The sequence below is a fragment of the Telopea speciosissima genome, chromosome 3 (assembly GCF_018873765.1).
Source record: "Telopea speciosissima isolate NSW1024214 ecotype Mountain lineage chromosome 3, Tspe_v1, whole genome shotgun sequence".
NCBI lineage: Eukaryota > Viridiplantae > Streptophyta > Magnoliopsida > Proteales > Proteaceae > Telopea > Telopea speciosissima.
Genome location: NC_057918.1, coordinates 5,353,124 through 5,371,606, shown reverse-complemented (window position 1 = coordinate 5,371,606; position 18,483 = coordinate 5,353,124). Strand labels below are relative to the sequence as shown.

At 39.1% G+C, this 18,483-nt stretch overlaps 1 protein-coding gene across 1 annotated transcript; it reads right to left on the bottom strand.

The window, feature by feature from the left end:
• Positions 1 to 2,513: 2,513 nt before the first annotated feature.
• On the bottom strand, positions 2,514 to 5,795 carry LOC122654029 (glycosyl hydrolase 5 family protein-like). Its single transcript, XM_043848001.1, has 5 exons — positions 5,370 to 5,795; positions 4,065 to 4,312; positions 3,236 to 3,756; positions 2,645 to 3,016; positions 2,514 to 2,605 (listed from the first exon to the last, which is right to left on the bottom strand). The coding sequence occupies exons 1-5, from the start codon at positions 5,793 to 5,795 to the stop codon at positions 2,514 to 2,516; spliced, it is 1,659 nt and encodes a 552-aa protein (XP_043703936.1).
• Between the last annotated feature and the right edge of the window lie 12,688 nt (positions 5,796 to 18,483).

Below are 18,483 nucleotides of genomic sequence, written 5' to 3'. Positions count from 1 at the left end.
GAGCATTAAGAAGAAAAATGAAAAAAATAAATAAATAAATAAAAGGGGAAGGAGGTAGGCAAAAGTTACCCGGTTAAATCGACAAAAGAAGGTTGAAGTACGTGAAAATATCGAAACCCTATCTGAGTCAGTCTTACGATTTTTAGACGTAACGAAGACTTTAAGCGAACATGCATCCAAAAAACAAAAATGAAGAAGAAGAAGAAGAAAACTTTAAGCGAATAGAGATTATACAGTACCCTATAAGGCAAGGTAATGTATGTAGTTTGAGTAATTCTTTGACCATTGATGACTTTTGTTTTTTTTATTTTTTTTTTTTCCTGATGTGATTGTTTTGTTTTGTTTTCATTTTTACCCTTCAGTGTTGCTGATCTTCACTGGTACCGTAGTAATATTGACATTTGGGGGAAAAATATCAGTTTGAATCTTTGAGATATATATTTTAAAATTAGAGAAAAAATGATAACCGGTTGCGTGGTTTCTGTGTCTAGATACAAATCAGGCTCTGTATGTAAAACGATCATTTAGTCCCTGGTAAAATAAAAAATTGCATTAAAATCAATGCCTCTCTGTTTGCATTTTCATTGACTATAACACTGGTACAAAGGTTACACGATTGAATCTAATAAATTGGAGTCATTTTTTTTTTTTAAATTATACCAAATACATGCAAATTATTAAAAATAAAAGGATAAATTACACGTCACCTCCTGGTTTTTAAATAAAACTCAGATCACCCCCTAATTTTTGAAAAAACTCAAATCACTCTCTGATTTAGGCCCCAATATGACAAATTAGTCCCTACCGTTAGTTTTATGTTGTCAAGTGATGACGTCAGTCAGTTAAATAAATTTAAATCCCTAAACTACCTTTGACCAATGTTGAGGATGAAGGTAGGGTAGTATTGTAAACTTAATTCTAATGTTTTAGTGTCAGGGTAAATTAGTCCTTTCACACTAATAACTAATAGCAGACTAACACCGTTATTACAAAGTGGGTGATTTAAATTTTTTCAAAAATGAGGAGATGATTTGAGTTTCGTTTGAAAATCAAAAAGTGATATGTAATTTACCCAAAATGAATTTAGGTTGCGAAGCCGATGGGGGAAGACGAGACTTATATATATTACGTGTTTATGTATGCGTAGGCAACAGACCATAACTAGGGTCTTAGGAAAAGAATTTTTTGTTTTTTTGGGTAGAATTAGGAGAAGAAATTAGAGAATGGGATATTCCTAAGCTCAACAAGCTTTGGTCAATTGCCATAAAAATATCAGAGTCACGGGAACAATCAGACGAGTCGTATCACGGTGATACTGTTACCTTTTAACTTTAGCTGAGTTTTCAAAATTAGTCTTGCCCAATTTTTATTTTTAATAATCAAATATATTCAACAAACCTCAAGAATACAAAGGAACCTCAATGAGATAAAGAAAAATAAATAAAATAAAATAAAAGTTTGTTCAATCATCCTCAAGGGGCAGTGCAGTTGGCAAGGATGAAGCCTAAGGAAGCTGAAAGTCTTAAGTTTGACTTTGCCTTCCCCCTTGGGGTCACTCGTCTGAGAGAAAACTTCCTAGTGAACAGAGGGGTTTCAGTATTTTTCGATTCATGTGTTAACAAAATAAAAACCCTTGTCCCATCTTCATCGGGGCATCTCACCCACTCAGGTCACCCGAAGGAGAAAATTCCAAGAGCAAGCAATATGTCCTTTTTGGCTTTTGCTTTCATAAATATTCATTTTCATTCTTTGAAAAATGATAATAAGTGGGACAAGTGTTGACATCTGACCACACATATAGGTGAAGATGAACTCAAGTCTCTACTCTAACTTTGAGGCTTGCTCCTGCACAGAACATAAATGGGCTAAGACAGTGGACAACATTTCCAGTCTGACACCATCAATTTCTCTTCTTTCCATACCAGCCCATCCTCAATAGCTAGGTCGACCCATGACCCATGACCTGGTAAAATTAAAATATTTTGTAATCATAATTTTCCTTCCTCTTTAGTAAATAACACACTTAGGGTAAAATTTTATCTTTTCACATGCGTACTCCAAAAGTATATGAGACCAAGCATTTGAGACTATGATAGATCTTGAGAATTACATAATAATAAATCACTTAAAAAAATTTTCAAAAACCTTTTAATTCGATATTTACTTAAAAAAAATTTAGAAATAAAATAAGGATAATCAAAAGAATGTTACATATTCTAAATACAACTTCAACTTTAGCCAGCTATCATGATATAAGCAAGATTTTGTGTTGAATTTTTTTTTCCCTTTAGTTGTAATGGAATATACAATATGCAAACCCCCGCCCCTCCAAAAAAAAATGAATTAAATATACAATAGTCAGATTAAACAAATTTGGATACAGATCCATACCTCAATGATCAATGAAATACTGATCCATATCCGATCCGTTTACAGACCCATTTGGGAATCCGGATATTTAATCTTTTGGAACAGAATTCACTGCATGCCTAAGAACATATATATATATTCTGTCAACTACTTTTCTTGTGTTTGTTCCCTGTGGCCCTTGTGCTATCAATGATCTTGAACCATTGGCTCCCAGGATCACAAGTATGGTCTCTACTTTTCATAAAAAAAGAAAAAAAAGTATGGTCTCTGCTACTCAAGCATTTGCAAGGATTAGTGACCACGGCATTGTTAGAGTCAATATCCAAACACACTCTGCTTCCATTGATGAGCTTAGATGACAAGTGCATTTTGGAGTCCGATATCATCTCCCATTTTGAGGTATCATCTGAACAGAAGACTCCAAGTTTTGCTGGTTTACCCAAGCTGCCATCATCAGCTTGTAAGCAGAAATATGTCTCTTTCAGCTCCAAAGTCTTTTGAGTTGTGTAGCTCCAAGCTGCTTCAGACTCCGAGCAAGACCCTAAACTTATTACTGTCTCTTCTTTTAATACCTCTCTCTGAACACAAAGTCCGGTTGATGGATGGAAAAGTACTTTATATGGCCTTACATCAGAAACCCCTGGTCCTGCATTTTAACAATGGAGATAAAAAAGTTGGAAATCATAAATAATCACACAGTGCACATAAGGATTTATGTGGTTCGACAAATTAGATTGCCTATGTCCACGGTGAGATGAGAGAAAAAAGAACCCTCGCTACAAATTTATAGTGAACCCCAAGGCCTTTGAAATCAACAGACGGAAACAGAACAGTTTAAGAGAGGTGGCATGGAGTTTGGGCATACCTTGAAAAGGAGTTTGAAGAGTAGAAAGTCTTTGTAAGAAGCTTGAATTCCTAGTATGAGACCAATCATAATCCAACATGCCATAAACCTCTTCCACCCCAAACACCCCTGATTTCATGTAGTAACTCCCAACTAGTGACCACAAAGCCCAGTCCCAATCCAATTCAGCTGCAACACCAAAGAAGCAATTCAAGAACCTATTGTCATTCACGTTCGTACCCCTTTGATCCACCCCAAACTCACTCACAAATAACGGCCATCCTTGTTCTAGTAGAAACCCAGCCTTCTTCATCACATTATTCACTATTCCTCCACATACCTGATTAGGGTTTCCACTCTCCCAAACATTTCCGTTCGTGAATGCGTACCAATGAACCTCGAATACTAGCTTTCCATTAAATGTTAGTTTCACCCGTTGCTTACGGAGGAACGACAAATCGTTGTCGAAACTTAACCCAGAGAGTATAACAAGAACATCTGGATTTGCTGCGTGAACTGTTTCTGCTCCTTTTTGCATGTACCTTAATAAAGAGATGAAAATGAAGAAAAATCAATCTTTATCCTTTACTAGCAAGAGATGAAGAATCAAATAATTTTTGTTATATTTCGGGTTTAAGCACAAGGTTGCTTAGCAATACACTCTACATATCAAGTTTGGAATAAACAGGTTACTGCATCCAGTTAGTATTTATAGAAAAGATTTGTGTTTTAAGTTAGATGGGCTCTATCTAAGTGGGATCCACCACAGTCTAATTCCTTATTCATGTAGACTTATATTAGAACATATTTTAGGGTAAAAAATACACCCAACAATATATATGTGTGTTACCTGTACCAATCTCTTGTGTTTTGGTTGAATCCCCGAAGTTCATTTCTTAGACTCATGCCAACCACATTGGTAGTGCCGTTGAACATGGTCGCCATTGCAGTTAACCCTTGAAGCCATAGGTCTGGGTTGAAGTAACGATCACCAAAGAAGCCATTGCCGTCGCATTTACTGCAACACCAACCGGCCTTGCTAACGTGGTTGTCGAGAATCACCATCACATTGTTGTTCGCAAGGTTAGATACCACCACCTGAGATTGCATTCCAAAAATTAAATTACATATATTGGATAGAGACAACCCCAAGTTAGTTTTCTTTGCATTGGTACTTGGAGGGTATTTTTGTTTCCCCTAACACACAATTTTGAGGGGGCAATAATAAGTGTGCATGGATAGCTCCTCTAGTAAATGATCGAAGGCACTAAGGACCGGACATTAATAGAGGGATCTGCCTGCCTCTCATAGTATGTTAGAAGGTCTAACCCAAAATTTTAAAACCGAAGCCCAACCCTACCCTGAGTCCCCATAGTTGGGCCCAAGTCCAGCCCGATCCTGACCTGCCCTTAGGGTTGGGCCAGGCTGACCCTATTTGACCATGATTATGAGGAGAGGATCAAAGGATAGATGCATGGGTTGGGCTGGGCTGGGCTAGGAGAAAATAATCAATTTTGCATAAAATAATATTATAATAAAATATATTATATCAATTATTTTTTTTCATATATAATATATTAACAAAATTAATGTGTGTGATGTTTAAAGTTTATAACATACATCTTTTATATATATTATATCAATATATATTTTATAGTATAACTTAAAACAGGGTCAGGGTCGGGCCAGGCTTAACTCGTGGCCTCAACGCTTGACCGGTCTGACCTTGACTCAGGATCATAAATTTCAGCCCTAACCCGCCCTCAGGACCAAGGTATATCAACTCAGGCCCCTGTTCGGGCTCAGGGCAGGCCAAGACGGGTTTGGGCCAACAGGGCAAAACTTGCACCCTTATTTAAAACATTAAGCATATATAGAAGAGAGTTTTCTTCCACCCATAGATGACGGTTCACCCATCAACCAAGGGTTCACAAACCCCTATAGAATTTTAGTATGTTCCCAAAATACCTTTCTGAAGCCTTCTTCCACCCTAGGATCCCATTTACAATGGTTGGAGGCGAAAACTTGGTCCTTTAAGTATAATAATTACTCCTCAAGTATATAAAAGCACCAAAGACCTAAAGAAGAAGCCCATGTAAGCCCGCGCAGCATTACTAACCAATTAAGAATTGACAAAAGATGGGATTCTGATTACCTGGAAAACTTTGATGAGGGGAAGATCAAGCAGAGATGGGTTGTTTAGCTGGAACCCGGCAAGGGAATCGAGGAGGCCAAGGCTTTGAAATGAGTGGCGGACGGTCATGGAGGCTAAGGAGTGGTTGGTGACCATGAACACTGCCCAAGTAAGACGAACACAATTGAATCCCATCGATACGATCTGCTTTGAGATGACATCCAAAGGTTGCTTACTGAGACCTTCGGCCACCATCGGTTTAAGGTGTGAAACCCAATTCACACATGCCAGTTTCACTCTTCGCCCTGTTTCATCGACAATCCAACGTGAATTGGTATAGAGAGGCAGAGCAGCCGCCGTCACAGGCGGTTGCAGTATAGGGAGAAGAACATTAGGAGAGACTATCAGAAACGCGAAGAATACTAGTAAGGAAGTTGGTTTATTCATGCCGAAATACTTTTAACTTTTTTTGTTGTTATACTTGGAAGATTTAAAGATCGATTTGCATTTAAGAAGCAAAAGTTAGAAGACAGTCAAGACACGTTCCATCTATAACTTTTTTTGTTGTTCCAAACACGCTTTTATTTTGTCGTTGCAGACACGTTTTTTAATTGTTGCAGAGACTCTTTCTCTCTATCCATCCAGTTCGATGGATTGTCCAAAAAAACTGATTTGTGGCTTTTGACAATCTATAATGTTTAACTATTATATTTTTTTTAAAACTTTTTAATCATATTTTTTATTTGTTTTTCCCTCTTGTACAAATCTCAAATTGGATTTAAATATTATATAGATAGAGAATGGTGGGATATTATTGTGCCAAAACTTGACCAGGTTAAGTGGGTAACGTCAATTCAGACTGCTCCCACCTAAAAATAATTAATTCAATGAATTTTCTGTGAATGCTTCCAGAAACTTTAGCATTTTAAATAACAATTTGAAACCAAGATAAGTAAATGCTTATGTTAGCTTATGCTAGTGCTACACCCCCATGCGTCATCATTCGTTATAAAGTTACGAAAACTTAGGCATGCTTCACCTATTTGACAAATGGAACCCAGACTCTATTTACATGACACCTCGGTAGGTGACTAAGACGTATTTAAAATTTGATAACATGTTCTCAGTGCCTATTGTTTTATTGACAAAACAAAAGTTTATTAGGTCAAAAGTAAAAGAGGATTTTTAAAATGAGGACAGTTTTTTATTTTTATTTTGATGGAAAACAAAGAATTATATAACAAACTTAAGGAGAAACGTGGTGGTCAGTACAAACATTCCGTGCCAAGTTTTTGGCAACAATTGCACTAAAGTTGTGATTGCTAAACTTGAAATATACATTCTGAGTTAGATCTGAAATCATAAGTAGTGTAGGAAACAAGTGCCATGGCCATTGACATTTGGTTGGAAATGGAAGAGATTCAGTGATCGTCCAATTTTTAGAAGCAAGAGACCGGCACCTGAATGCCCCACGAGCCCTCCTAGTCATCAGTGTTCTAGCAATAATGCAATTAGATCTTTTAATTGGCCACAATAGCAAGGACAAGTTCGTTGATTTTGGGGATTCGTTCCAATTCTTAATAAATCTTCACCATTTTCTTCTTTTGATTTCGATCCTTAGAAATCTTGAGTCGTGAATATCATCTTGATCTCATTATTAGTTATGGAGCGGTGCCAGTAATTGTCCCCAGGGTCGTCGGAGTTCATACCCTACTGGACTGCATTGAGCCAATCCATGGGGGGTTCTTGGGAAGGTTTTCAAGCGATTTGATGCTAATGGTGACGGCAAGATCTCTTCCATTGAACTCGGCAATGTTCTCAATGCCCTTGGCCCTGAGACTTCACTAGAAGAGATCAAACGGATGATGGCTGAGCGGGAGGACATGGGGGTGCAGGGGAAGGGGTGGGGAGGTGGTGGTTGTAGAGGCGGTATAGCATAGGTAGGGGAGTGGGGTGTGGTTACAGGGACAGGAGCGGGTGGGCATGGGGTGTAGCGGTAAAGAGACGGTTGGGCATGGGTGTGCAGCGGCAAGGTGGCGCGTGGGTATGAGAGTATAGTGGAAGGGGTGGGGTAGTGGTGGTTTGCAGAGGTGGTCAAAACCTACCTCTACTGGAACTGGTAGGTGTGGGTTTTTTTTTTTAAAATTTTAAATCTCTCGATTCCCTTATTGCAACTCCAATTAAAAGAATTGAGGTTAGAGATGAGGGTAATATCGTCTTTTCATATACTATTTTAACAAAGTTAGTCACTTAGGGTACGGTTGATAGAATCTTTAAAAAGTAAGGGAGGGCATTATCATTTTTCAAAATTTGGGGATAGAATTGATATTAAGAAAACTTAAAGGGGAGGGGGATGATGTTTCCCCAAGTTTATATAAAATAGATGACGGAAGGAGAGATGATAGGTAAATAATGGAATTTACTCCCCTCCATTTCTCAATCTATTATTTCTTGTAATTTCCCCCTGAAAATGTGACACGTGGCATAACCAAATCTAACGGTCTATATTTAAAGTCCAACTTTTAAATCCTAACTAACCCTAGTTACACCAACTCCTAGACTAACCCGAGTTGGTATAACCAAACCAACCCCTAAACCATGGTTAACTTTTGGATTCAAAGTCACAACCCTACCTCGTTTGCCCCCATCTTTCTCTCTCCTATTTGCTCAAAACCTCTCAACCCTCTAGGTCGCCCCTATCTCGCTGGAGACGCGGAACTCGGTCACCCCATCTCGTTATAGAAGGTGCTGCTCCCTTTCTTTGTGGAGCACTTTTACGCCAGAGCAAGAGCACGCGACGGAGCACCCTCACGCAGCCTCTGGATTTTCAGGCGACGGCTCTTTGCCTCTGCAACTTCAGGCAACATATTCCTCACTCCGCCAGAGCAACCTCAACTACTGCGAAGAAGCCGGAGAGAAATCCTTAGGTGGTGAGTGCAAATCTGAATCCTTTCCCTTGTTTTTTTTCTCCTTTTCTTTTTTTGCTTGTCATCTCTAACGTCGACTTGGATTTTTCTACTCTCCTTGGATTTTTCTCCTCTCCTTTACTTTACTGTAGACATATACCCATTGTATTCTAGGGTTTCCAGTCTTCCTTATTAATCCCATCTCATCTTTTTTATCAAAAGTTTTGATCGTCATTCTTTCTCTCAAATTCCTTTATCCCTTTGTCATTCCTTCATCCTGGAGCCATGGCACCAAAAGCTAAGAAAAGACTACCTAAAGCTGCATCCTCTTGCTAGAGAGGAGTAAAATCCCATTGAACTTATGCTATATATGGAGTTTTTGTTTTTTCATTTCTGGGTATCTGAATTTCAGTTTTAAAAATAGTATTTTTGATTTCTCAATTTAGGGCTTGAAGATGCTTTGATGCATGAGGGCTTCTCTAATTCTATGGTGTTAAATAGGCACAATATTTTATTTGATCACCTATTTGTTGGATGGGATTTTGCGTCTGTTAAATCAAATCACAAAGAAACTCTTCTGTAACTTTACCATTCATCATATGCACTTCATGAGAAAGGGGTAGGGGTAGGGGTAGCGGTAGGGGTGGGGGGGGGGGGGTGGAAGGAGAACATTCCACATGTTTACTGCATATAGGTAAGGCTAAACGGTCGCAACGCTCAAGCACTGCCATAATAAAACATTGATGGTAGTGCTCCATCAATCTTAGTCATTGATTTTCTGACATAAAATCTGAGCCGTTGAATTTTTTAAAGGACAAACAAAATGATAACCTTCTTTTTGCCCACATAGCCGGAAATTAGATCCTTCTTTCCACACACGATCCCCTAAATCCCTTACCCTTATTCTTCTTTACCAATCTGAAAACCCTAATGGAATTTCACTCTAGCCTTCGAAAGTGAAATAGAACCCTAATATTGAAGATAGAATGAGAGGTTTTGCCTTCCAAACATGAAATGGAAACCCAACCATTTGGGGAACTCTTTCCAGGCAATCCGTCACATGCATACTCAAATGCCAAAGGAGTCATTTGTTCTTCTTTCAATAATTCTATAGAAACCCCATTTCCAAACACTTGTTTTTCAATCAAATTAAGCCTTTCACTGACGTATGTATCATAAATGGATATCAATCGGAGAAGAAGGGGAAAGAATCCAACCATCATTTCTACCAATTGAAAGAAACCATAAAATCAAAATTTTCTCAGGTTTCTTTTTTGTAAAGAAACCATAAAATCACAGAACTTTGAACTTAAGCTGAAAAGTTCCAAATAATGAATCGATGAAGTAGAGAAGGAATAAGTAATAAAAGGAGAATCACTGAGCCATATCTGTATAAACCAAGCCTGAGAGAGTGGATTGGGCCGCCGCCGATGGTTTTCCTTTGAATAGCGATGGGTATTTGCTGCCTCTCTTTCTATCTTCAATATTAAGTTAGGATTCCACCTTTGGAAGGTTGGAATGAAATGCCATTATAGTTTTAGATCAGTGAAAAAGACGAAGAGGTTGTCTGCAGAAGAAAATGAATGCGGTTCAGATTTAAGGGACCGTGTTTGTAGGAGAAGACTGCTCAGATTTGAGGGATCGTGTTTGCAAGAGGTGAATAATTCACCGGCTATGTGGGTAAAGAGCAGGTAATGTGCTCTCGAACAATGAATGTTCCAGATTAGATGATGGTAATTCAACGGTTCAGATTGATGGAGCACTGCTACCATTACTTTAGAATGGCAGTGCTCAAGCACTGCTACCGCTCGCTCTATAGGTAATTCAAAAAGTCGGTGATTTAAGTTAAAGTACCCACGAGTGAGCAACCTTAGTTGCCTTTTTCTTGCCAAAAATATAGCCCATCAAAGCATCTTCAAGCCCTAAATTGTGACATAAAAAATACTATTTTTAAAACTGAAATTCAGATACCCAGAAATGAAAAAATGAAAAGCTCCGTATATAGCATAAGTACAATTAGATTTTACTCCTCTCCAGGAAGAGGATGCAGCTTTAGGTAGTCTTTTCTTAGCTTTCGATGCCATGGCTCCAGGATGAAGGAATGACAAAGGGATAAAGGAATTTGAGAGAAAGAATGACGATCAAAACTTTTGACCAAAAAGATGAGATGGGATTAATAAGGAAGACTGGAAACCCTAGAATACAATGGGTATAGATGTCTACAGTAAAGTATAGGAGAGGAGAAAAATCCAAGTCGACGTCAGAGATGACAAGCAAAAAAAGAAAAGGAGAAAAAAAACAGGGGAAAGGATTCAGATTTGCACTCACCACCTAAGGATTTTTCTCCGGCTTCTTCGCAGTAGTTGAGGTTGCTCCGGTGGAGTGAGGAATATGTTGCCTGAAGTTACAGAGGCGAAGAGCTGTCGCCTGAAAATCCAGAGGCTGCGTGACGGTGCTCCGTCGCGTGCTCTTGCGCTGGCGTAGAAGTGCTCCACAGAGAAAGGGAGCAACACCTTCTATAACGAGATGGGGTGACCGAGTTTCGCTTACCCTCGATGTCTTCAGCGAGATGGGGGCGACCTAGAGGATTGAGAGGTTTTGCGCAAATAGGAGAGAGCAAGATGGGGGCAAACGAGGTAGGGTTGTGACTTTGAATCTAAACGTTAACCATGGTTTAGGGGTTTGTTTGGTTACACCAACTTAGGTTAGTCTAGGAGTTGGTGTAACCAGGATTAGTTAGGATTTAAAAGTTGAATTTTAAATACAGACCGTTAGATTTGGTTATGCCACGTGTCACATTTTTAGGGAAAAAATTACAAGAAATAATAGATTGAGATTTGGGGAGGAGTAAAATCCGTAAATAATCCTATCACTTTTATGAATTGGAGAGGATCACGACTTTTAGGAATAGGGTTAAGAGTCAGAAGGGTGAGGTGGAGTGCAGGACCAATCAAAGGATCCCCAATTAAATCATCCTTGTTTTTATCCAAAAAAAAAAAAAAAAAAATTAAATCATTCTTGATCAGAGGGTCCTCCTGAACTAGTGTCAGACGAAAAGGTGCATATTTCCTTATTTGACGTGTGCTGTTGACACGACGGGCAACCTTCTCCTCCGAAATTGCAATTGTTTTTTTTTTTTACTAGAAAAAAAAAAGAATGGGGCCCACATGTTCTTCTTCTTCTTCGAAGGCTATGCCGGACTTCATTTTGGGGCACTTGGAAGGAGGGTTGCAGCAGCGGCTGAAATGGGGCGAAAGGGGGCTTCAGAGGGGGGGAGTTTCCAGAGGAGGAGAGAGAGAGAGAGAGTATGAAAATCTTGCGAGCTCTTCGGTCATTCAGGAGGGTGTAAGGTATGTCTTCGCCGGTGATGGTGGTGGATCGAGCTGCTAAAAAGTTTGTCTCAAAATAGGGTGATTTGCGGATTTGTTGAAGTGGAAAACTGGGAATCAGGAAAGTCATATACTATGAGGGGATCGCGTCAAGCTGGGCTAGGCTGGCTCTCACTGCAGAATCCCGACTTCAAGGGTGGCCAGTCAAGGTCTCATAATTTCTTCACTTAAGAACAGAAGAATATTGTTAACTGATGGCAAATCGTTGATCATATCCATTAATGATTGAAATGGGAAACTTGGAACCACTCAATGTTCCCTAGAGAAAATAAGATCAAAAGAAGAAAATGAGTCGGAGAGAGAGAGAGAGAGGAAGAGAAATGAGAGAGATTGAACTGTAACTTGTATTTCTATTTAGTTCACTTATATCAATAACCACATTACATGTCTTTTTATAGACTTATACATAAACAAAAAAACAAAAAAGAAGACATTCATTCAACACCACGTATTGATCATAGACTTATTCAGTAATCAATTCTAAGTTGGCTTTTCCTTTTGATAAGAGCTGATCCACCTAGTCCGGATTCAGGTCTATACCTACCAAAGACTAAAAACCTAAGGCAATGGCCGCCGTATTAGAAAAACAATACCACGTGTTTTGTTTCTCTAGTCACCCATGTGGAACTTTAACATTCTATCTCGATCTCTTAGTGTCAGCAACATAGAGTCTGGTTTAATTAGCTTGGTGCATTAGTTATGTTGGACTCATTTTCTTCCCCTTGTGGCAGCATTCTTGTTCAAGTAGATCAAAAGAATGAGAAAGGAAATTTAACATGAAAACAGTTTTCTGTTTTCATTTTTTTCCGTCTGAGTTTCTTTCTTTATTTTCTCGAGTTTGAATTATATTATCCTTAGATTTTTATCCTCTCAATTTTCTTGACCAGCTTTACCCATTTGATAGCTCCAGAGTGAGTGGCAGTGACCGTGGAATTCATCAGTTTATGTTCGAAACTGAGTTGTAAGAGTGTGTTGCCTCACGTTGAAATATTAAGATTGGGGTTACTTGTTAGGGTTTTTTATCCTCTCAATTTGGAGAGACGATGTTTGGGGTGCCTTTCAAGCTTCATTCTCCACCAAAGATGGCAACCCACCACTCACCATTGTCTCTCCAAATTGAGAGGATAAAAAACCCTAACAAGGAACCCCAATCTTAATATTTTTTTCTTTTAGTGAGATAGGAGGGGTATCCGACTGTAGGCCGATTAAATCCCCCATAGGTTCGTACATGACCCCTGTGCCACGCACAAACTGTGAGCTTCTAGACCCTAGTGAGCCTAAGGTGGGTGCCCCAAGAAATTATGCCAATCTTAATATTTCAATGTGAGGCAACCCAAAGTCAAGTTGAAACTTGAAAACACACTCTTCGGTCACTCACTCATCACTCTGGAGGTACCAAATGGGTAAAACTGGTCAAGAAAATTCACCGTCTATTTCTACATAAACTTTCCAAATTGAGAGGATAAAAATCTAAGAATAATATAATTCAAACTAGAGAAAAAAAAAGAAAGAACCTACTCGGTCAGGTTTGTAGGTTCCTCTCATAGGGAACCAAAAATGACGACCTCACCCCTTGCCCAAACACACTGCCCGGGTGGGGTGAGGTTGTCATTTCCACCCTCCCTATGAGAAGAACCTACAAACCTAACTAGGCAGAGAACCTGAGAGGAGAACCTAACGGTTGCTGGTAAAGCCAATGCCACGCGTCAAATAGCCAACATACAAGGACGGGTATTGCTATCGTTGTCAAGTACAAGGTGGACCGGCATCGTAAAAGTCTATCTCTCTCTCCGAATCGTTATCCTCTCCTGTTACAGTACGGTGTTGTAACGCATCGTGTGGCGGCTACAGAGGTCATGTGCACCACGTGGGGTTCGCTGTGCCACATGGCCTCTGCAGCGCCGCACGGTGCGTTACAGCCGTGCTGTAACAGGAGGGGATAAAAATTCCTCTCTCTCCTCTCATCCATCCCATCTTTTGCTTTTATTTTGTTTTTCCATTTCCCCTAATAAACCAGAGGTGAACTTGCGATATAAGTAGAAGTAGTGCGCTCTCCTACCCTCTACCCTCCAGCTTCTTTTGTCTCCTTACCTTCTACCCTCCGGCTACATTTCTATCCTTTCCTCGTACCCGGCCTTCGGCTATATTTCTCTCCTGTCCTCTATTTCCGTCTTCCAGTTGTCGTTCTACCCTCCAACCTCCTTTCTAGCTCTCTTTTTTTTTTTTTTGTTTTTTGGGTTCGCTCTGTTACTAATGGCTCGTAATCTAAGCACAAAAAATATTATCGCTGGTTTGAAAGCCATAACAGTAATGGTTGTGGTGCAACTGATATTTGCTGGTCTAAATATTTTCATAAAGATGGCTGAAAATGACGGCATGAATATGAGCATACTGGTGGCATATAGATGCCTAACTGCAACGATTGTCTTAGGCCCGATTGCTTTAGTCGTTGAAAGGTTCGTTCAATTCGCTACTAGCTTTTTTTCCTTTACTTGGATCATTCCTTTTAAGTATTAATTCTTCTTATAAACTTTTACTTAATTGCTGCTTTATATGAATGATCATTAATCTCTTTGCTCTTGTGCGCAGAAATACCAGACCAAAATTGACGTGGATGGTGATTTTTCAAGCATTTTTGTGTGGTTTACTTGGGTAAGTATAACTCCATCTCCAACTTCTTCTACACAACCTCCTCCAAAAATCTGTCCTCCCGACTCCCGTTAAGCAAGCTTAGAACTCACACACAACACCAAGATCAAGTTGTCCATCATATCTGGGGGGATATTTTTTGGCCGGGTACTTGAAAGATAACCTAGGATACAAAAACTCTCTCTGCCCTTGCATGGCAACAACACAATAAGAGAACCTCAGCACCAGGAAAATCATTAATTCCATCATCATCATCATCATCATCATCATCAGGATCATCATCATGTGCTCTAGCTAGGACCATGATTTGTTTGGAACCGCTACGCCCGGGCAGCCTAGCTAGCTAGCGGCTATTGTGCAGCTTCATACAGTCAGAGCGTGGATCTCACCCGGGCGGGATGCTTGTGCAGTGACGGGTAAGGCGATCATTTTGCCCCCTGCCGCCTGTATGAAGAAGCCCCACAATGGCCGCTTGCTCGGCTGCCCGCCCGGCCATAGAGGATCAGGATGATATATACGACCAGAACAAAGCTTTACTTCTGTACTACTTAATTCATGCATGCAACGGTCCATAGGGTCTTCACAATACAATATTCTTTTTTACATTATCTTCCGCTTTATTAGCTGATCAAGACAAAAAGCGCATCCATTAAAACATTAATGACAGATAAACTACTACACATAGTAATTATCTAGTAAATTAAGGATGTATAGCGTGAGGGTGTCAATTTGAAATCGAAATCGTCTATCGAAACTGAAATCAAAATCAATCACATAAGATCATATCAAATCATTCCATTACAAATTTGATACGGTACAATACCAAAAAAATGGCATTACCCTCGGTAAGGTATCGTATCGGTTTCTATGTTGAAACCGTTGATATGTACCGTTTTACACATACCGTAAGAGTGAGTGAAGTTTATCAACAAAAAAAACAAAAAAAGAAAGGAAAACTGAGTGAAAGACGAATTTTTATCCTCTCAGGCGGCTTTTTTTTTTTTTTTTTTTTGAGAAACTTGAATGACAAGCTGATGGTGACACCCACTCAGCCATTGCAATATCTCTCTTTTTTCTTTTGATAACTCAATATCTTTCTCCCTCACTCTCGGCCTCCCTGGGAAAGAACAAACAACATCTTATTTTAAGTTTTGACATTATTGATGGTTCTTGAAGCTTCACTCTCGCTCTCGTTGCAGGCGAGGGTTGGTTTTTGGGTGATATTTGTGGAGCCACAATGCAGAAGTATAGAATCCCTCCTTGTCTGACATACCAGTTCCTCTCACACCTCTCAAGTTGCATATAAACTTGAGAGTGGCTGAAGCTTTGTAATTCCATGGTAAATCTAATCGTTCTTTCATACTTTTCGGTGGTGAATTAGGGATGAAATGGAAGAAGAAGTCGAGGCAGGGATTGCTGGTAGATAAGAAGATGCGAGAATGGTTTTCCATAAATCCCAATATTGGTGGTTTAATTATTTCGGTCACTTCTCCTACGCTACACAAAAAGTGGAAAACCCAAATGCTTAATCACCATCGATTCACCCACCTATAGATTTTATATCGAATAAATACCGTTTTACAAGTCAGATTTCAATACTGAATTTGAAACCGATTTTGTATAGAATCCATACCGTATCGAATCGGTATAGATTCGGTATGGTATCGATATTAGAAATATGCATATTATGTGGTATGGTATGGTATCGATATTTGATACCTATTTTCTGGATCGTACCGAAACCATACCGGTTGACACCCTTAGACTTTGGCAAAACATGGAAATTCTGAAATTAATGAAATAAGGGGTTAAACAGATTTAGAATTGATATTTTACATCATCTGTGTAAAATGGTTTAAAGTTTCCAGAACAGAGATGGCTAGCTATCATACTTGTGATTCAAACAAATTTCAATAATTGAGAGTAGCATGTGATTTGATAAAGGATACATCAAGTGCAGAAAAGTAATGTGCTTGCATGCATGCATGCATACAAAGATTACACACTAAATTCTAGTTGACTCTTCAACTGATCGAGATGGTTTTCACGTGTACGTACTGTTCCACTTGGGTCCATGTACCCACATAATAAAGCCAAAGTGCATGCGGTTTTATGGGCTCGTTGCATCAGATTTGTCAGTCAAGTATAATGGTTTTGTTTATTTTAGTTTTTCCATTTTGGTTCTTAAAGGTATTTTTGTAATTTTGGGTATTTCTGGTCCAGTTTGAGCTGGTTCTCTTCATTTTTGTTTGTATATTTTAGATTTAATTGTGTCCATTAATCTATATCATAAATCAGGTGCCGATATAGTTCTAAGTGGAGTTAGTTTTTTGCTTCTTGTTACTACTCTTCAAGTCTCAGTCTTCCTTATACTTAAATCCTAACCGGCCTCCATCCATTAACCCTAATGAAAACCCTTACCCTTACCTAAGCTGAAATCCTAGTTTTTAATTAGTATATTTTTTAATGGAGAAAAGTTCCCTATGCCGGACGTAGGGGCTATACCCACGCACAGCAGGGAGCGGAAATTCTGCCGCCCAATGTGCCATCGCATGCATTCTCATTGGCTGGTGCATGCAGCGTGGCCGCATACGGCGCCCCTTTTTTAATTTACCGGCTGCCGGAAGAAACCAATTTCAGACCCTTAATTGGAATGATCCCTGAACCTTAACCTATTCCTATTGTCTTCAATATTCACCCACACCCTTCCTTACCCAATCATAGACCCCAAACCTAGGTTTGCTAAAACCTAAATTCCATTTTTACTACCACTTAATTAGTAGACAAAGAAAGCAAACTGTAAACCACATGAAACATAGGAGTGACTGAAATGGACACACCAGTACCCTGGGTTGTCTCAATGGTCAAAATCTAGATGTTCTCTTTTGGAGACCAGGGATCAAGTATTGGTCCCTTAAATCCCATGACTGAAAGAGACAAACACAAACGACCAGTACAACAAAGAAGAAGAAGGCCCTACCAGCCCTCGCCTTAGCTAGATACAACAATTCAGCCTTATCCTAACTAAATGGGATGGGTTACATGGATCCTTGCCCTCCAATCAGTTCTATTCAAGATCATACTTGATACAAGGTTTAAGCTATGCATGTCTTTGCTCACCACTTCTCCTAAGGTCATTTTAGGTCTGCCCCTGGTTCTATTAGTTCTTTCAATCTAAATCAAATCACTCCTCCGTACTGGAGCATCCAAAAGCCTCCGTTGAACATGGTCATGCCACCTTAAATGACTCTCTCGTAGCTTATCATGTATTGGGGATACTCCCAAATTATCTCTAATATGATCATTTCTTACTTTATCCTTCTTAGTTTTGCCACTTATCTATCTCAACATCCTCATCTCCACTACACTGAGTTTATCTATATAATGCTTTTTAACTGCCCAACATTTCGCACCATGTATCATAGCTGGCCGTATGACTGTCCTATAAAATTTTTCTTCCAAGTTTTAAAGAAAAACGCCGATCACACAATACTCCGGATGCACTTCTCTATTTCATCTATCCTATTTTAATTCTCTAAAAAAACATCATCTTCTTTCTCTCTCTCTCTAAATTTAGGATAGAACTAAATAGTTCCAACTCTTCCATTTCAAGGTAGCTTAAACTATGCAAAAATCCATTATTAAAACTGACAGCATACCAAGATATTAGATACTAAGCTAAGATTTATTGAACATTCAGATAACAATTTAAATGAGTCTTTTTTCATCGATTTAAATCTTTCCTAAAAAATGTCAATTGAATTGACTCCTTAAATCTCGACGATTGAATATGAATGGGCTAATATGATTTCGAACAAGCCATCATGGTGAAATTGGTAGACACCCTGCTCTTAGGAAGCAGTGCTAGGTCATTTTTAGTTTTAGGATTTTTTTAGTGATATTTTCGACCATATTTGGGATGAGATAGAGTTAATCTGAAATAACTTTTTGTGACTTTCAAATTTACACTTGGAACCTCGGCCGAGTTCACTCGGACCTTGAAAAAAGAACGCATTTATGGACCTTATATTAATATGTGTTCTAATTGACGAAAACAAGGGGTAAGGAGGTAATTTCATTACACTTTCATGAACCCCTCGTTTAACAACTCAATTCGGGCTTGGGAACTTATTTCTTCTCCGACAGAGTCGCACTCGCAAGATGGATCTTTATCCTCTCAATTACACTGCC

Bases quoted from the DNA above. Each gene is read 5' to 3' on its own strand.
- LOC122654029 (XM_043848001.1), bottom strand. From the start codon at position 5,795: ATGAATAAACCAACTTCCTTACTAGTATTCTTCGCGTTTCTGATAGTC. The intron at 4,313-5,369 runs GTAATCAGAATC...ATGCAATCTCAG, and splicing joins CCCTCATCAAAGTTTTCCAG to GTGGTGGTATCTAACCTTGC. The intron at 2,606-2,644 runs GTAGCAGAGACC...TTTTTATGAAAA, and splicing joins TAATCCTTGCAAATGCTTGA to GTAGAGACCATACTTGTGAT.